Below are 16,298 nucleotides of genomic sequence, written 5' to 3'. Positions count from 1 at the left end.
AGCCCACTTACTGCTATCTCCATCAGTGACATCAACCCCTGTCACCTCCAAAGCCACCCTGGACTGCCTGAGCTAGTTCAGGCACCCTGTCTCTGGGCTCTACAGCCTGGCCTTACCTTGCTCAGGCACCAGTCACCTGATGTGATCTAGGAACATGGCCCCCACCCCCAGTCTTCCAGCCTCTCCAAGGCAGGGCTACATCTGAAACTCAGTGCCCAGGGACACAGGGCCTGGCACAGCTGGATTTTGGTCCCAGCTTTAGTCACTGTCCTTGCAGTGTGACAGATGCCCATGGCCGCAATGACAAATTCCTGGAAGACATGGCTCACCTGGCCCAGAAGGCCAACTGCAAACTAATGATCTGTCCCCGGGTGGAGAATAACAATGATCGCTGGATCCAGGTGAGTGCAAGGCAGATCCAAAGAACTGTGTGGGTTGGGGGGTGACTGGGAGTACAGGAGCTCAGCCATATCAGCCTGATAAGCCTGGGGACATGGGCCCAAACTAGAGCAGTTTGGCACAGGACTAAGGGCCAACCTCCAACAGGAGCAATCTCTCCCATCTCCTCCAGACATCCTGTCTCAGGCCTGGGTCTTCTGGATGGAGCCCTAGAGGCCTCCCGTGTCCTACCCAGGTCTTGGGTGATGCCATTGTCTGGGGTCATCTCTTCTGAACCCCCCTGAGGAGGCCTGCTGTAGATCTTTCTTCCTCACACAGGACGAGATGGAGTTTGGCTACATTGAAGCCCCTCACAAATCCTTCCCTGTGGTCTTCGACTCCCCTCGAAACAGAGGCCTGAGGGACTTTGCCCTTAAGAAGATCCTGGTGCGTGGCCAAGTACATGATGTGGGGTGTGGGGGCAAGGGGGACAGGGCTTTGGTGGCTCCTCTCCTGGGAGCCCTGGTGAAGCCTCATCTGCTCTTTTAGGGTCCAGAGACTGGTGGGGGTGTCGACAGCAACCTGGAGAGTGGGTAGAAGTTTCATCTGAGGATGTAAATGATATGTAAATCACATGCAAATAGACACCCACTCCCATTACACCTTCTCCATCCTGGGACAGACAGAACAGCAAAGTTCTTGGCCAGGGCTCATTCTCAGTGGGGAGTCAGCAGGCAGCCCTGGAGACAAGAGTGCCTTTGAGAGGCTGTGTACCCTTAGCAAGCATGCCAGGACTGGTACTCCCTACACACAGGATGGTGGCAGCAGCAGCTACTGCCACCCACCGCTGAGTTCCGGACCCTGCCCCCTAGTTTTTTAATGGCTTCCCACACTCAGTCCACAAGACACTCTGCCCTATTATTAATAATGGCTACTTATAAAGTTTTCTTTTCAGTACTAAGGAAACTGAGGCTTGGCAAGGTTAAGCAACTTGCCCAAGGCAGGAAGCCAGTGGTGCACCCATGCATAAACCCTGACTGGAACCTACTGGGCCCCTGTACCCAACAGTTGGCTGCAGATTTTCCTGAGGTGGTCCCATTTCTGTGGGTTTGTGGATCCCAAGTTCCTTCCTGCCAGGACAATGCGGACCCAGAAGGAAGTTTGGAAATAGGGTGCCTTGAGCCAGTAACTAGTAGACCTGGATGGGGGTGGGGGTATAACAAGTCTTTCTCTCCCACCAGACAGCTCCCAAATAACCACACGGAGACTTCTTAGTAATTATGAAAGCTCATTCTTAGCTTAGGCTTGTCCCACTGGCTCCTACAATGTAAACTAACCCATTCTATTAATCTACACGCTGCCACGCTGCTCCTGCCTTTTACCTCTCCTCTTGCATGTCCTGTTTCCTCTGTGTCTGTTCTGGCTGACAACTCCACCTTTTTTCCTCTCCCAGTCCTTTCTGTCCCCAGAAGTTCCGCCTAACCTCTTCCTGCCCAGCTATTGGCCATTCAGCTCTTTATTAAACTAATCACAGTGACACATCTCCACACAGTGTAAGGAATGTTACACATTGAGGGGTGAACCCTGCAGGCTGAGTGTGTGTGGGGACCAGGGCGCCCTGGCTCCTGGCTCCTGGCCCTGTGGCCCCTTGGCCTTCTCTTTCTTTGGGTTCATGACACTCCTTTCTTCTTGACTTACTGTGCAGGCTGAGGCTGCTGAGTGCCTTCCCTTCATGACCGGTGTGTCAGGGGTCCCGAGCCCTCTGTCTCCCAAGTTTTGATGTGTGGGGCATTGTGTATGCATGTGTGTGTGTTTGTGTGCGCACGCGTGTGTGCATGTGTGTGTGTGTCCATGCGTGTGTGTGCATGTGTGTGTGTGTGTATGTGTGTCCATGCACATACATGTGGACATCAGAGGTTATCCTTGGAAGTTGCGCCTTAAGTGCTGTCCACTTTTTTCTTTCTTTCTTTCTTTTTTTTTTTTTTTTTTTTTTTTTTTTTTTTTTTTTTTTTGAGACAGTGTCTCCTATTAGCCTGGAACATGCCAATTAGGATAGGCTAGCTGACTAGTGAGTCCCAGGGTTCCACCCACGTCTACAAGGCCTCCCAGCACTGGGATTACAGGTGTGTGCTATCACACCAGGCTTTTCTGTGGGTTCTGGGGAGTAAACTCGGGTCCTCATGCTTGTGAGGCAAGTGCTTTCTTTCTTTACCTCCTGAGTCACCTGCCCAGCCCCTGATGCTCTGCAGTCTTCCTCCATTTCCTGCCCATGGTCTCTCTTTTGTGTCTGTCCATCCATGAGTCCTTTGACCAAGGGCCTGAACTCTGCTCACCTCTGGGCACTGATTTGATCTTGAACTGCTCAGTGTGGAGAGAGGGGGGCTAGTTAGGTGTGGATGGAAGCAGGCATCCCGTGTCCTCCCCTCCTCTAATGTGGCTCCTTCCCCCCTCCTGCCCATGGATACTCTGATGGTGCCTCTCTAGGGTCCTGACTTTGGATATGTGACCCGGGAGATCCAGTACGCAGGCGCCTCTGGCCTGGATTCCTTCGGCAACCTGGATGTGAGCCCACCAGTGAGGGTGGGCAACAAAGAGTACCCACTTGGCAGAATCCTCATCGGCGGCAACTTCCCCAAGTGAGTGGCCTGAGAGGGTGGCGGGTCTGGGAGGGTGCAATAGCCTCCTCCGAGTGGCTCTCCAGACAGGGAGGTGTCTCCCAGAGCCCATGGGAATGACTGTCCCAGACTCTGGGCTGGAAGGTGCTCTCCAGAGCTCATGGTATGACTGTCACACAGATCATAAGGTCTCAGGGTCATATTAGTGACCCAGAGTCTGATAAGGATAATCACCACGTTAAGCCAAGGGTGATGGCTCACACTTGGGTGAATGGAATCAGGAGGATCAGAAGTTCAAAGTCATCCTCAGCTACATGCAGAACTCAGGGCCAGCCAGGGCTAATAAGAGTCTGTGAGAAATCAGCCAAGCTGGGAGGTGACACACCCTTTGCCACATAAGTAGTGACAGGCTCCTTGCACTGGGAAGGCAAAGTCACTGCTATCCTGTCTTGAAAGGGCCCAGAGGCAGGACAGACAGCAGGAACCCTTATGACAGTGCCACTCAGTGACCCCATGCTGGCTAACTGTGATGGCGCAGAGGACAAGGTGTTTAGGGCTCAGTTAATGCTCAGACGGGTGCCGATGCCTCCTCATTGCACAGTGGGTCCCTCCTTGGCCTCAGGTAGCCAAATGAGGGTATGCTCCTTGAAGCCCACAGGGGTTTCACCCTGTCACAAACCCGGGGTGTCCCTTTCATTTGTGGAGGCTGGTGTGGAGCCTGGGTGTGCCCCAACTTGTCCTCTGAGCCCCAGCTGGCCACACAGCCTCAGGTAAGAGTCTGGGGCTGCTGAATCAGACAAGGTGGGTTTTGCTGGTACCAAGTGAGGCACTAAGTTGGGTGCCTGGACCTGCTGTGCTGGCTGAGGCTGGCCAGGAGATGCATAGAGGCCCTGCTGGCCACCCACCTCAGATAGTGCATTGGGGCTGGGCTGCAGGCCCAGAGGTCCCAAGGAAGTGACCTATGAGTCTCCAGGATCCAATGCCCACTGATGTGGCTGTACCACTCAGCTGGTGCTCACCACGGTGTCTGGCAAATAGTCGGTGCTCAATTCATTCCTTCAAATTAGGGTCAGGTGCCAGGCATGGGGGAAAGAACTGTGGGTGCTAAACACAGAGGTACAACCCAATAACCCCAGGAGGCTGAAGCAGGAGGATCGTGAGTTCAAGGCCAGCCTTGGCAACCAAAAACCCAAACAAATGAAACAAAACCAACAAGTTAAAAGGGGAGGAGGGGAATTAAGCAAAACAAAAAACTAGCGTGTAGAAAGAGGGCTGTGAGGGAACAACACTGATGTGTTTGAAATAAATGATTCTTTTATATCCCATGCCTCATTTTCTTCAACTGTAAAACAGGCTTGATAAAAAAGCCTTCTCCTGCTGGGCGGTGATGGTGCATGCCTTTAACCCCAGCACTCAGGAGGCAGACACAGGTGGACCTCTGCGAGTTCGAGGCCAGCCTGATCTACAAAGTAAGTTCCAGGACAGCCAGGACTGTTACATAGAGAAACCCTGTCTTGAAAAACCCAATCAATCAATCAAACAAACAAAAGACATTAAAGGTGGTACACACCTTTAATCCTAGCACTCAGACTCAAGAGGCAAGACAGAGGCCAGCCAGGTCTACAGGGCAGAGACTACACAGAGAAACCCTATTTTGAAAAACAAGCAGGCAAACAAAAACCCTCTCCCCTGGGGCTGACCAGATGGCTTAATGGGTTAGGTGCCTGGCTCCCAAGCTTGAAGGCCTGAGGTTAGGTCCTCAGCACCCACGTAAAAGGCTGGATATAGCAGCCCATGCTTGTAATCCAGAACTGCCCGCAGAGTCAAGAGGGACCCCGGGGAACACTGGGCAGCCGGCCTAGCTGAAACAGTAAGACCCAAGTTCAGTGAGAAACCTTGTCCCCAAAACTAAGGTGGAGGGCACTAGAGGTGGACACCCGATGTCAACCTCTGCCCCCCCACATGCACGCATGAATGCACACCCATGTGCGCACATGTGCACACCCACACACACACATATTCACAGAGCACTGGAGTACAGATGGAGGAGGAAAACCTGCCCCAGCTAGGAACCTTTCCACATGCAAGCTGCAGAGACCTCCTTCTGGACTCTCTAGGTTTATGTCAAGGATCTGCAAAGGAGGCAAGGTCTCCAGGTGCCCATTGGTTGTGTCCCACCAAGGAGCTGTTAAAAACTAGGAAACAAGGCTCTTAGTGGAAGATGTGCCCAGAGAAGGACAGCCATCTGTCTAGAGCCACACGGCATTCATGATGCTATCAAAATCCATGTGTCCTCTCTGGGTCCCAGTATAGAATTTGACAAGTCGGGCTGCTGTCCCATGTCCTCCCTGACATCTGTCCTCAGCAATGAACAGAGTAGGCAGCCTTCAAGATCTCAGCAGGTGGCACACACCTTCAATTACTGCACTCAGAAGGCAGAGGCAGGCAGATCTCTGTGAGTTCCAGGCTAGCCCGGTCTACATAGCCAGCTCTAGGCTAGCTAGGGCTACATATTAAGACCCTGTCAGTAAAAACAAAACAAATACCAGTAATTTTTCTGAGCCACGGCATCCATGTCTATAAAATGGGGACAGTGCCAGCCCCAGCCTCCTGGGGATGCTGTGTAATTACACACGGCCCTGGCAGAGGACTCCATGCAGGCATGGCACACAGTAAGTAGGTAGTACCTGTCCCCTCAGTCTTGGTAAGAATCTGACAGTGAGACAATGTCTTGAAGGAAGGGAGTTACAATGCTGAGTGCTCAGAAGGAGAATGTTCCAGGGGAAGACAAGCTTTCGCAAAGGCCCTGAGGTAGGAGCATGCCAGAGGCTTTGAAGGGCTGGGAAAAGCCAGTGGGCAGGGGCTGAAAAGAGAAACCTGTGAAGCACAAGATGAGGGAGGGGGCAGAGTGACCCCCAGATGGTGGCATTGCTAATATGCCTGCATCCTGGGATGATCTTTTTTAGGTTTGTTTGTTTCCGAGACAGGGTCTCTGTTGCAGCCCTGGCTGTCCTGGAACACACTCTTTATACCTGTCTGACCTTAAACTTGCAGAGATCCACTTGCCTCTGTCTCCTGAAGGCTGGGATTAAAGGCGTGCGCCGCCACCGCCCAGCTCAGGATGATATAGAGGGACTAAAGGAAGCATTGAGTGTAAGAGCCTAAGCCAAGTGGGCACAGTAGGTACCCAACTAACCAGATCTTTCGCAGGTGCTGATCATTGAACAATTCTGCCCCCTGGTGGTGACTTTGGTGATGGTGCAGAGGTGAATCTGTCCTCTTCTGGAGAAGGGACCACTTCCTCCTTGCCCAGCCCTCCATGGGAGAGAGTCCTGTGGAGGGGCTTCGTGCTGCACTTGCTGAATGGTTTCTGTTTTCTCTCATTGTTTTTAAAGATGCCCTTCGAAACAGCCTGTGCTACATAAGCCACATGACAGACTGGTCCCACCTTCCACCTACAATTCCAACCAGGAGCTTCATTTGTGCCTGTCAGGCTTGTTTGTGGCAGGCTCCAAATTATGGACCTTCTTAATTATTTTTTTCTTGAGACAGAGTCTCATGTAGCCCCTGGCTGACTTCAGACTCAAAACACAGCCAAGTTTCTCCTGCCTCCATCTCCCAGGTGCTGTCATGACCAGTATAACCGCCACCTCACCCCATTTATGCAGTACCAGGGGTTGAACTCAGGACCTCATGCATGGCAGGCAAGCGCTGTAGTAACTGAGCTGCCTCTGAAGCCTCTAGGTCTTACTTGTTACACAGCTGCTCCAAGGCGTTTGCAGCGAGTACCAGTGTTTCTGAATCAGATATGGTGTGAGAGGGGCTGGTCTTCAGCAGAGAAGGCTTAGACGAGCCCCCTGCCCTGGTAGAGTGTCCTAGTAAAGGGCGAGAGTCAGATGGCTAAGTATGAGTGCCGTGGAGAAAAACAAAGCTATGGAGGGGGTCAGCTCACGGCTGCCATTTGTCAAAACCTCAGAGAAAGAAGTCAAGATTTGAGCTCCTCCTGGAAGAGGAAAGATGGATGCCATGGGACCATGGGCTGGGGTCAGGGAGCGCAGAGGAGGTACAAAGGTCCCGAGGCAGGAATGTTTGTGTCTGGTAAGTTCCCGGAACAGCAGGAGACCAGAGTGAGTGGAAAGGGCCAGGGCCAGGGTGGGGGTTAGGTCACCAGGGGCCATGCGTAGGTCAGGGAGCGGTCACTAGGGGCCATGCAGTTTCTGGAAGTAAGATGGGAGCGACACCAGCAGGGTTTCAACCAGATGGGGTACAGAGTCTGACTTTTACAATCCTCTCTCTGGATAGATCAGAAAGAATCAAGCTTGAAATAGGCGTCAAGGAAAAGGACAGGCCGCTGGCCACCTGAAAAGGAAGGCCGGCTCCTGCTGGCAGACAAGGGTTGACCTCACCCCTTGTTTCCAGTAGACTCCACACTGCAGAAGCGCTTGTGGGTGACATGGCTTACGATGGACAGTTGGCTGGAAACAGGGTCTTTTTAGACAAAATAACCATCTGAGTGGGTCCTCTCTCCCAGAGGGGAGTCTGAGGCTCCCAGGGTTGAAAGGACAGCCTGGGCCACACCCCACACCGCTGAGAAAGGTCAGACCTTAATGATTCCAAGCCTCAAGATTTAAAGCCCAAGCTGGGACTGGGGCCGGGGACGGACAGTTGGTGACGTGCATGAGTCCCTAGGTTCAGCCCTCAGCCCTGTATAAACCATTGAGGGCTTGTGATCTCAGCACTTGGGAGGTAGAAGCAGGAGGGTCAGGAGTTCAAAGCCACCCTCAGTCACATTGGAGGTGGTGGAGGACGCCTCCTGCTGTATTCTCCCTGGGTAAGGGGTGCTTAGGAAATGCTACATTTCCTCTCGGGAACTTCTAGGCGTTGGGGAATGGGAAACCCCAAATCCCTGAGGCAGTGTGTGATTCTCACACTCTGGCATAAGTAGGACTCAGCCTCTCGTCAACATGTGGAACCTTCGGGGTGATTGGCTGGGTTCAGAAGGCCTCACTCAAACAAGCTCTGCCCTCTTGCCAAACCTGACCCCTGACCCTGACCTGACCTGCATCTGCCCTGCCCATCCATCCCCTGACCTGTGGTGTCTGCCTCTCTCCTCCTGGGTCTTCCTGCCCCCTCTCTGTCCTCAATGGCTTCAGCTTGACCTTCAAATCTCTGGGCCTGTAATCAATGGAGTCTGGTCTTGACCTTTCTCAGCAACATGGCTCACGCTACGTCACCTTAGCTCACTGAGCCTCAGTTTCCCCTCTAGTAAAGAGGACCCACTTAGGGAGTTGTAAGGGCATAGGAGAGATGCATGGGGGGGGGTGGGTATAAGATGACTGACCGAGCCTCTCTCCCCCACCAGATCCAGTGGGCGGCGGATGGCTAGGGTGGTGCGTGACTTCCTCCAGGCCCAGCAGGTGCAGGCCCCCGTGGAGCTCTACTCTGACTGGCTTTCCGTGGGTCACGTGGATGAGTTTCTGAGCTTTGTGCCCACCTCTGACCAAAAGGTGTGTCCCCTGCTTCACCATTCTACAGCCTTCCGATTGAGTTACCTCTGCCCCCACCTGGCCCGATGGAATGGTTCTGGGCATGAGCACCCAACCAACTCAGTCCTAAGGGGTCAGCATGCCCGGGGGCTTAGGCTGTGTTAATCAGGGAGGGCTTCCTGCTGGTCTTTTCGGACCCCGGAACACTCCAAGAGTGAGGAACGACACTGGTAAGTGTTGAGAAAATGACTCGAGCACCTACTATATGCCAGGCTCACACAAACTTTCAGCCAGGTAGCCCTCCCACAAGCCCATTCTTGCCTCCGTTTTACAGGTAAGGAAACTGAGGCTTAGGAGGGTTCTCAGGACCATACAGCCAGGGGTGGTTGTGGAGGATTCTCATCAGGATGTGGGGTCTGGTCTCTACATTGACCCCAGAGTCCTGCTATCTTGTAGAGAGGGCCAGGAAGAAGGTGACACACAGCCCTCATGGAGGAAGCCACCTAGGGGGAGGGGCTTCCTAGTGGCCAGTGATTCTGGTCCAGCAAGCTCAGATGAGGGCAGTGAGCAGCTGACACACCTGGATTAAGTGGAAGGTGGAATGGAGTTCCTGGGTAGGCAAAGTGAGCAGGACCCCAGGTAGGGAGACAGGTGTGGAGAAGGCCCGCAGCTGGGACCCACTTGGTGAGTGGGGTGGACGGGGGTGTGGGGAGGAGCCCAGTGTATGTCTGGCTCCTAATGGACCCATGCTTTGAGCCGTTTGTACCCCTCGTGACAGGGCTTCCGGCTGCTCCTGGCCAGCCCCAGCGCCTGCCTCCAGCTGTTCCAGGAGAAGAAGGAGGAGGGCTATGGGGAGGCAGTGCAGTTCGATGGTGAGTGCCAACGCTTCGTCACCTGTCGCCTCGTGGAGATTCTACCCCTTCACCACCATCCCCGGGGATGTTCCTGCTGCTGCCCTGAAGGGGGGGGGGACAGTGAGGGACCAGAGAGTCACTCCAGGTACATTGATGGTGGTGTGGCTGCTGGGGGACCTCGGGGGAGATGAAGGGGTGCTTCCTAGGTCCAAATCCTAGCTTCAACACTTGCTGGAGGTGGAGTCAACCGGGGTTGTGCTCTGCCTCTTAGAACGCCCTTTTCCCTTCTCTGAATTGGATATGACAATCACCCTCCCTGGAACACCTTAAAGATCAACAAGGATTAAGCTGCCCCAGCAGATGCGGGAGGTCAGGGCTGGGAGCCATGAGGAGCCCTGAGGCCCTGTCCTAGCACCTGATTCTTCTCCAGGGCTCGGCTGCAGATGACACCAGCCTCCAGTGTCTGGCCTTTCCCTTTTAGCATCCTGCTTGTGACAGTGTCCTTGACCCATACCATGCTGCTTCAGGCCTGGGGGCTCCAGGCAGTGTCCCTGAACTCTCGGTCCCTGAATGCGCACTGTCTGCCCGTCCCTGAACTCACGCACTGTTTGTCCTTCACAGGCCTCAAACATAAGACAAAGAGAAGCATCAACAATATCTTAGCCGACAAACACCTCAGGAGAGACAGTATGCATGTGCAGGTGAGGGCAGGATGCTGGCTAGGTGATGGCAAGGTCCAGAGTGTGGGGCATGGCCCAGCCTCAGTTTGTCCTGTGTGTTTCTGTCGGTGTAGGAGTGAGGAGAGTGTTTGTCCTCAGGGCTGGCAGCCTGGGGGGACAGGCCGGCCATCCTCAGGCCACAGCAAGCATCTGGAGTTGCCTGGCTCTGTGGGTACAGTCCATTTCCACAGAAATGAATCCAGGGCCACACCCTGGGAGTGTGAATGTGAGATGCAGGGCATGGGGTCCTCAGGAGCCCTGAGCAGAGAGCAGGTAGGACACATCTGGGAAGGGGTAGGGCTCACCAAGGACAGTGCCTGCCCTGTGTGCGATGCTGGGTTCAGTGAAGGCAGGACGCCCATCGGCCCTTCTTCACCAAGCCAGGGACTTTACCTAGATGGCTGGGGTGGGAAGAAATATTAGCCATGCATTAGTTGGTGTGTTAAAATGACAGGGGGTTGCCAGGTGGTGGTGGCGCAGGCCTTTAATCCCAGCATTCAGGAGGCAGAGGCAGGTGGATCTCTGTGAATTTGAGGCCAGCCTGGTCTAGAGAGTGAGTTCCAGGACAGGCTCCAAAGCTACACAGAGAAACCCTGTCTTGGGGGGGAGGGATGACAGTGGTCATCAAAGTAGCTCAGCAGGTAAAGGCGCCTGCTGCCTCAAGAGCTGAGTTTGATCTACGGATTTCATGGATCTCCATGAACTCCAGAAACTCCACATGTGCCTATACTGCACGCGCGCGCGCGCACACACACACACACACACACACACACGCACACACACACACCACACTTAAAAAATGTAATTGGGACTAAAGAGGACTCAGCAGTTAAGAGTATTGACTGTTCTTCCAGAAGATCCGGGTTCTATTCCCCGCACCCACACAGCAGCTCACAACCATCTGTAACTCCAGTTCCAGGAGATCTGATGCCCTTTTTTTTTTGGCCTCTATTGCCACCAAGGCACACACATAGCACACAGGCATACATGTAGGCAAAACATCCATATATGTAAAATAAAAACAATTTTTTAAAAACTGTAATCAAGTGACAGGATTCTTTGGAACCAAACCAACTATTCCTAGCTCTGTGCAGTTGGGCAAGCCTCGGTTTCCCTACTTCAGGCAACTGTGAATCCTTTTGCACAGAACCCACAAGTGCTCAGTCCTGCACTCAGGCACAGGGCACTCAGATTCTACTGTGGGGGGCCGGGCTTCCCTCCTCCCCAGGAATGTATCGACTGGAACCGGAAGGTGCTAAAGCGGGAGCTGGGCCTATCGGAGAGCGACATCGTGGACATCCCACAGCTCTTCTATCTGAAGGGAGCCTATGCTGAAGCCTTCTTCCCTGACATGGTGAGAGTCCCTGGTGGGTGTGGAGATGGGTGGGTACAGAGGCTGCACAGAGAAGGGGTAGCAGTTCCTAGACGAGGCAGGTACGTGCCTAGAGCATCTCAGATGGCCACACTGAGTTGGTGCATTTGGCACCTGGTGGGCATCAGCAGTCAGCCCCACCCAGAGAGCTTTCATATTCTAAATGAAAAGGTGGACATGGATGTTTCTGTCTTCTATCTGGAGGCTCACTGACTTGCTCTGTTCCCACCTGAGCCTTCACATGAGGCTCCCCCAAGGAGCTTCTACATCAGCCTTCCTGATAGAACAAAATAGCCACTAGGCAGCAGAAGAGGCCAAAAGCCCTTAGTTGAGAGGGGCCTGAGTGATTTTATCAAATCAGCTGGCCCAAAGGCCCAGTTCCTTTCCTGGAAGGATACAGGTGAGGGTCTCAATGGGACGTGGGCTCTGGAGCAGGAAGTGACGCTCCTTTTCTATGGTGCCCTTAGCTTGGGTACTTCTCCTGGGACAAGACTGGGACAAGTTAGGGAAAGGGATGTGCAGGTTGGAGTGAGGGTGCCTAGTTCCTGGCTGTCATGAGGTGTAACCTCTAGGCTAGCAGGGTGCTGCTTCCCAAAGACGGGGGCTTTCCACCTGAGCCTCCCGATGCTGGACACTGTCAGGTGTTAAACAGCATCTCTGGCTCCTTAACAACCAACAATACCGGTCATTGCTGCTTGAAGCTATGCCTCTCCCTTCTGTTCCAGCTTTCCATGCTGGGGTGAGCACTTTGGTGCTCTGCAGTGGAGCATGGCATCCTCTGAGTACTGGGGTGACATGGTGCACCACATGTGATCCATAAATAACAACCAGGGACATGACATGATTTTAACCTACACAGCCATATGTGCTAACGACTGCGGGCATGAAGACACTGGGCTTTGTTTCCCATTGCAGGTGGGACACAGCTTAGGTTAAAGCCTATGACCTTGAGCTGTGACCCTTGACTCTGGCAGCAGAGGCCTGACCATGGCAATAAACATGGCTTCCCATTCCTGTCCCTGCCCTTACACACACACACACACACACACACACACACACACACACACACACACACACACACACACCCCGCTGCATGCACATTCCAGCCTGTCAGCGGGCAACAAGGCATAGTGACTTGTAATGTCACTTAATGCCTGAACCATAGGCTCAGAGGGGGCCGTGAGGTTCGGGGGTGATGTATCTGGAGTGCACACATTCTCAGTAATTGCTGGACACTCGAGAAAGGACTGCTATGAACAGCGGAGCAAGCTGTGTACTGCACAGCCATTAACACTGGTGAGGACAGTCACAGGACAGGCCCGTAGATCTGCATGTTTAATCTCTGGCTGTGACAAACTTGTTACAACATGACAGTTGTCTGAGAGACCGGAGAAAGCATAGGAGGAAAGGTGACTGCCATTGGTAGAGTTAATCATACCTGCTATTAACTAAGGAATCATTCTACCACTGAGCTACATCCTCAGCCCAGCACCCCCCCTTTTTTTTACATGTTAAGATATGTTTTATTTATGTAGCTCAGGCTGGCCTCAAAGTCCACATCTTCCTGTTTATGACTCCCAAATTATAATGGGTACATACCCCATCCCCATCTCAGACCGTAATTCTTGACCCATTCCTGGTCCTGGGGAGGAGGTATCAGCAGAGTCAGAGGCCAGAAGGATACAAGGGTGTGGCACATTCACAGCCAGTAGGGCTCTTCCTCTCTCTTGCAGGTCAACATGGTGGTCCTAGGCAAATACCTGGGCATCCCCAAACCCTTTGGCCCCCTCATCAATGGCCGCTGCTGCCTGGAGGAGAAGGTGCGCTCCCTGCTGGAGCCGCTGGGTCTGCACTGTATCTTCATCGATGACTTCCTGTCTTACCATCAGTTGCTGGGGGAGATTCATTGTGGCACTAATGTGAGAAGGAAACCTTTCTCCTTTCGGTGGTGGAACTCAGTGCCCTGAGCCTGCCCGGCCACCACCCTTGCTGCCCTTTTGATGGGAGTGCCAGGGCAAGGGTGAGGGACATGGACCAGCCTCCAGCCTCCTGAGGCCTGGCTATTGTGGTCAGCTGGACTCCAGGGGGTTACCACACTTCTTCATCTCCAGAGCGGTCTGTCCTGCCCAGGGAGATTATTGTCACTCTTCCCTCTCCTGTTCCCAGCCACAGCCCCCAGAGGGTCAAGGTTGGCAGCTGAGCCTGTCAAAGGCATGGCCTCTGCAGGCACACCCCACTATGAGTTGCTCCCCTATCTTTGGCTACCTCTCTGGAGCTGGAAAAAAAATGGCTTTGGGGCTGTTTAAGAAATGCTCACCATGCCTTAACCCTGGGCTGAGGGCACCATGGTTCCATATGACTCCTGATTCGTGTAAGATGAAAAGGAAGATTTGGGACATCCTTTTTCCTGAGGGGACTTCAGGCCGTGACCCTTAAGCACCCTTCTGTTCTATGTAGGCAAGCAAAGACCGGAAAGCCCAGGGGCCTGAAAGCAAACAGGCACCAAAGCCCCTTTAATTCCCTACTCCATCCACTCCATCCTCCGCAGGATGCTTGTTACTTGTTGGGACAGCCTTTAATTATGAGACCTGTTGCTTCCGGTTGAAAGTTGCTGGGGGCATAGGGAGGCCCTTGGAAGTTTGCAAGTAGGGGTAGGAGAAAGGGAGGGGCGGGCAGGAAGGTCTGAACAGGAAGTCAAAGCCCATCTTGGGGTGGGGAACTTGGAAGCCTGGGGCTCCTGGCTAGGTGTTTGCAGCCCCTGCAACCAAAGGCTGCTGGCTGTTCCAGATGTGAAGGGGGTGGAGCCCAAGGTGTTAGGAGAGGGTGGGGCAGACCATTAAGTTACATCTGGAGGTGGGGCTTAATTTCCTCTAATAGTCTCTAATTACTCCCCAACCTGCTGCAGGCAGTGGGAGGGGAGGGGAGGCCCACACTTCCCCAGCAGCCTGGGACCCTGCTCAACACTTGCACTACCCTAGTAAATCCCATGCAGGCCTGTGTCCCCCTCCCACGGCAGGACAGACAGCTGCCCTGGAGGCTAATAGTACTGGGTGAGGTCACAGAGGCTTGTATAGGCAAGCAGGCAGGCAGACCAGGCTGGCTGCGGGGCATGGCTGGCAGAAGGAGCTGGCTGCTCCCTTCCTCCCCTGGTCAAGGAGCCACACCAGGCTGCCAGCTACTAGCTTCTGTCTCTGCGTTTTCAGTAACTTGTAGGGGGATCCCAGACTTGAGCAGCTGCTATCACTTTGTAGCCACTGGACATTCAGTTAGCACAGGCTTCCATGGAACTGTTAGGATGGACATGGCCAGGTAGAGATGGGCTCCTCCCCTCTAGAAGGTACTATGGAATTGGAAGCCCATGTGTAGGCTCCTGACACCCTCGTCTATGATCATGACCCAGCTGGGGCTGAGCCATGGAGAAGGAGAAGAGGAAAAAGAGGAAGAGCAGGGTTGGGAGCAGGGCCTGGCCTCTGAAGAGGAGACTGCTGAGCCCTGGCGAGTGTGAGAGCAAGCCTTCAGAGCCTCGTGAAGGGTACCCTGGAATTGCTGCCCAGGCTGTCTGGGCTCCCGGGTGACTGGCCGGCCACCCTCTTTCTGATCAATAAAAAACGTCATTGTGCATTCTTTAAGTGGCTGCCTCCTTTGTCCCTGGGCTGACACAGAGAGAGGAAAGTGAGGGGCCCTGCTTCCCTGCTCTACACACCCCGACATGAGTGCATGGGCTCAACCTCAGCAGGCCACAGGTGGCCCTTGTCAGCTGAACAGCTCCTGGGCTGAGGCAGGCAGCAGCTGATTCAACAGAATGCTTGGCACGCATTTGCTGCTGTCTGCCTGAGATGCTATCTGGGAGGAGGGACCTGCCTCTTCCTCTCTCCCTATTCCTTGCCTTGATCTTCATCTGTCAGGGAGGATGAAGAGGTGGGAGGCCCTGGGTCCTGCTAGCGGAAGGAAATGATGCTCCAGCAGTTCTGGGGCCCGATTCTCATGCTGAGTTATCAGCTTTGGTGGCCCGATCTCAGGAGCCTGGAACTACCACTCCTTTCTCATCTTACACATTTGCTATCACCTCAGACCATACGTACCCTTTGGCATAGAGTTAGTTTAGCTTTTCTTGTGGACTAAGACGTTGCCCATCAAACACTGACATCTAAAAGCCTGAAGCAACCATAGGGCTGCTTCTAGAAGTTGATACTGGGCTAGCAAGATGGCTCAGTGGGTAAAGATACTCAATGCCAATCCTGATGACCTGAGTTCAAATCCCAGGACCCACCTGGTAGAAGGAGAGAACAGACTCCCACGAATTGGCCTCTGACCTCCATATATGTACCATAGCATGCATATGTCCACACACAAAATAAATGGATACATATAAATAAATATAAATAAAATGCAGTTTAATAGCTGGTACCTGCTAGATAGATTTGACAGCAGGGATTTACTTTCAAAGGAAGCTATAGACTCTGGGCATGAGACTTATCATGTCCCCAGCACAATGTGGCAGCATCCTTGGAGGGGAGTTCCTCACTTTTTCCAGCCATTTCCCGCAGTTAGGGAGGCTGTCTGGGACTTTCTTTATAATTCTGGTGAAGACATCCTTGGGACCTGGCTACTTTAGGGAATGCCCTTCCCAGACCCTGAACTAGCACAGAGGGACAGTCATAAGCTCCAAATGTCACCCTGTGACGGTTGCAAATGGAGGACCCTGGGAGATGGATCCTGGTCCCTGCCCTGCCCTGCCCTGGAGGAGGGAGGGCCTGTGTTCAGCACTTCTGAGCCTCTGCAGCCATTATCTCTGCCAGAGCAGGTGACTGGCCGCATTTTCTACACATGAGGAAACTGAGCCCGCAGAAGAAGAGATGCAACCTCATCAGTAC

At 53.4% G+C, this 16,298-nt stretch overlaps 1 protein-coding gene and 1 long non-coding RNA gene across 2 annotated transcripts in view; one reads left to right on the top strand and one right to left on the bottom strand.

Moving 5' to 3' along the window:
• The window catches only part of Padi1 (peptidyl arginine deiminase 1), a 31,001-nt gene extending 17,524 nt beyond the window's left edge, over nt 1-13,477 (top strand). The window contains exons 9-16 of the mRNA XM_051173746.1: nt 278-401; nt 718-825; nt 2,863-3,014; nt 8,356-8,500; nt 9,258-9,351; nt 9,955-10,034; nt 11,281-11,406; nt 13,158-13,477. Coding sequence (XP_051029703.1) covers nt 278-401; nt 718-825; nt 2,863-3,014; nt 8,356-8,500; nt 9,258-9,351; nt 9,955-10,034; nt 11,281-11,406; nt 13,158-13,391 — 1,063 coding nt within the window. The 3' untranslated portion in view covers nt 13,392-13,477. The remainder of the gene's footprint in view (nt 1-277; nt 402-717; nt 826-2,862; nt 3,015-8,355; nt 8,501-9,257; nt 9,352-9,954; nt 10,035-11,280; nt 11,407-13,157) is intronic.
• LOC127213377 (uncharacterized) overlaps nt 13,132-16,298 on the bottom strand; it is a 62,518-nt gene continuing 59,351 nt past the window's right edge. The window contains exon 3 of the long non-coding RNA XR_007833626.1: nt 13,132-13,184. This is a non-coding gene — a long non-coding RNA (uncharacterized LOC127213377). The remainder of the gene's footprint in view (nt 13,185-16,298) is intronic.

This window comes from Phodopus roborovskii, unplaced genomic scaffold, assembly GCF_943737965.1.
Source record: "Phodopus roborovskii unplaced genomic scaffold, PHOROB, whole genome shotgun sequence".
Taxonomy (NCBI): Eukaryota; Metazoa; Chordata; class Mammalia; order Rodentia; family Cricetidae; genus Phodopus; species Phodopus roborovskii.
This window is presented reverse-complemented; position numbering and strand designations above follow the sequence as displayed.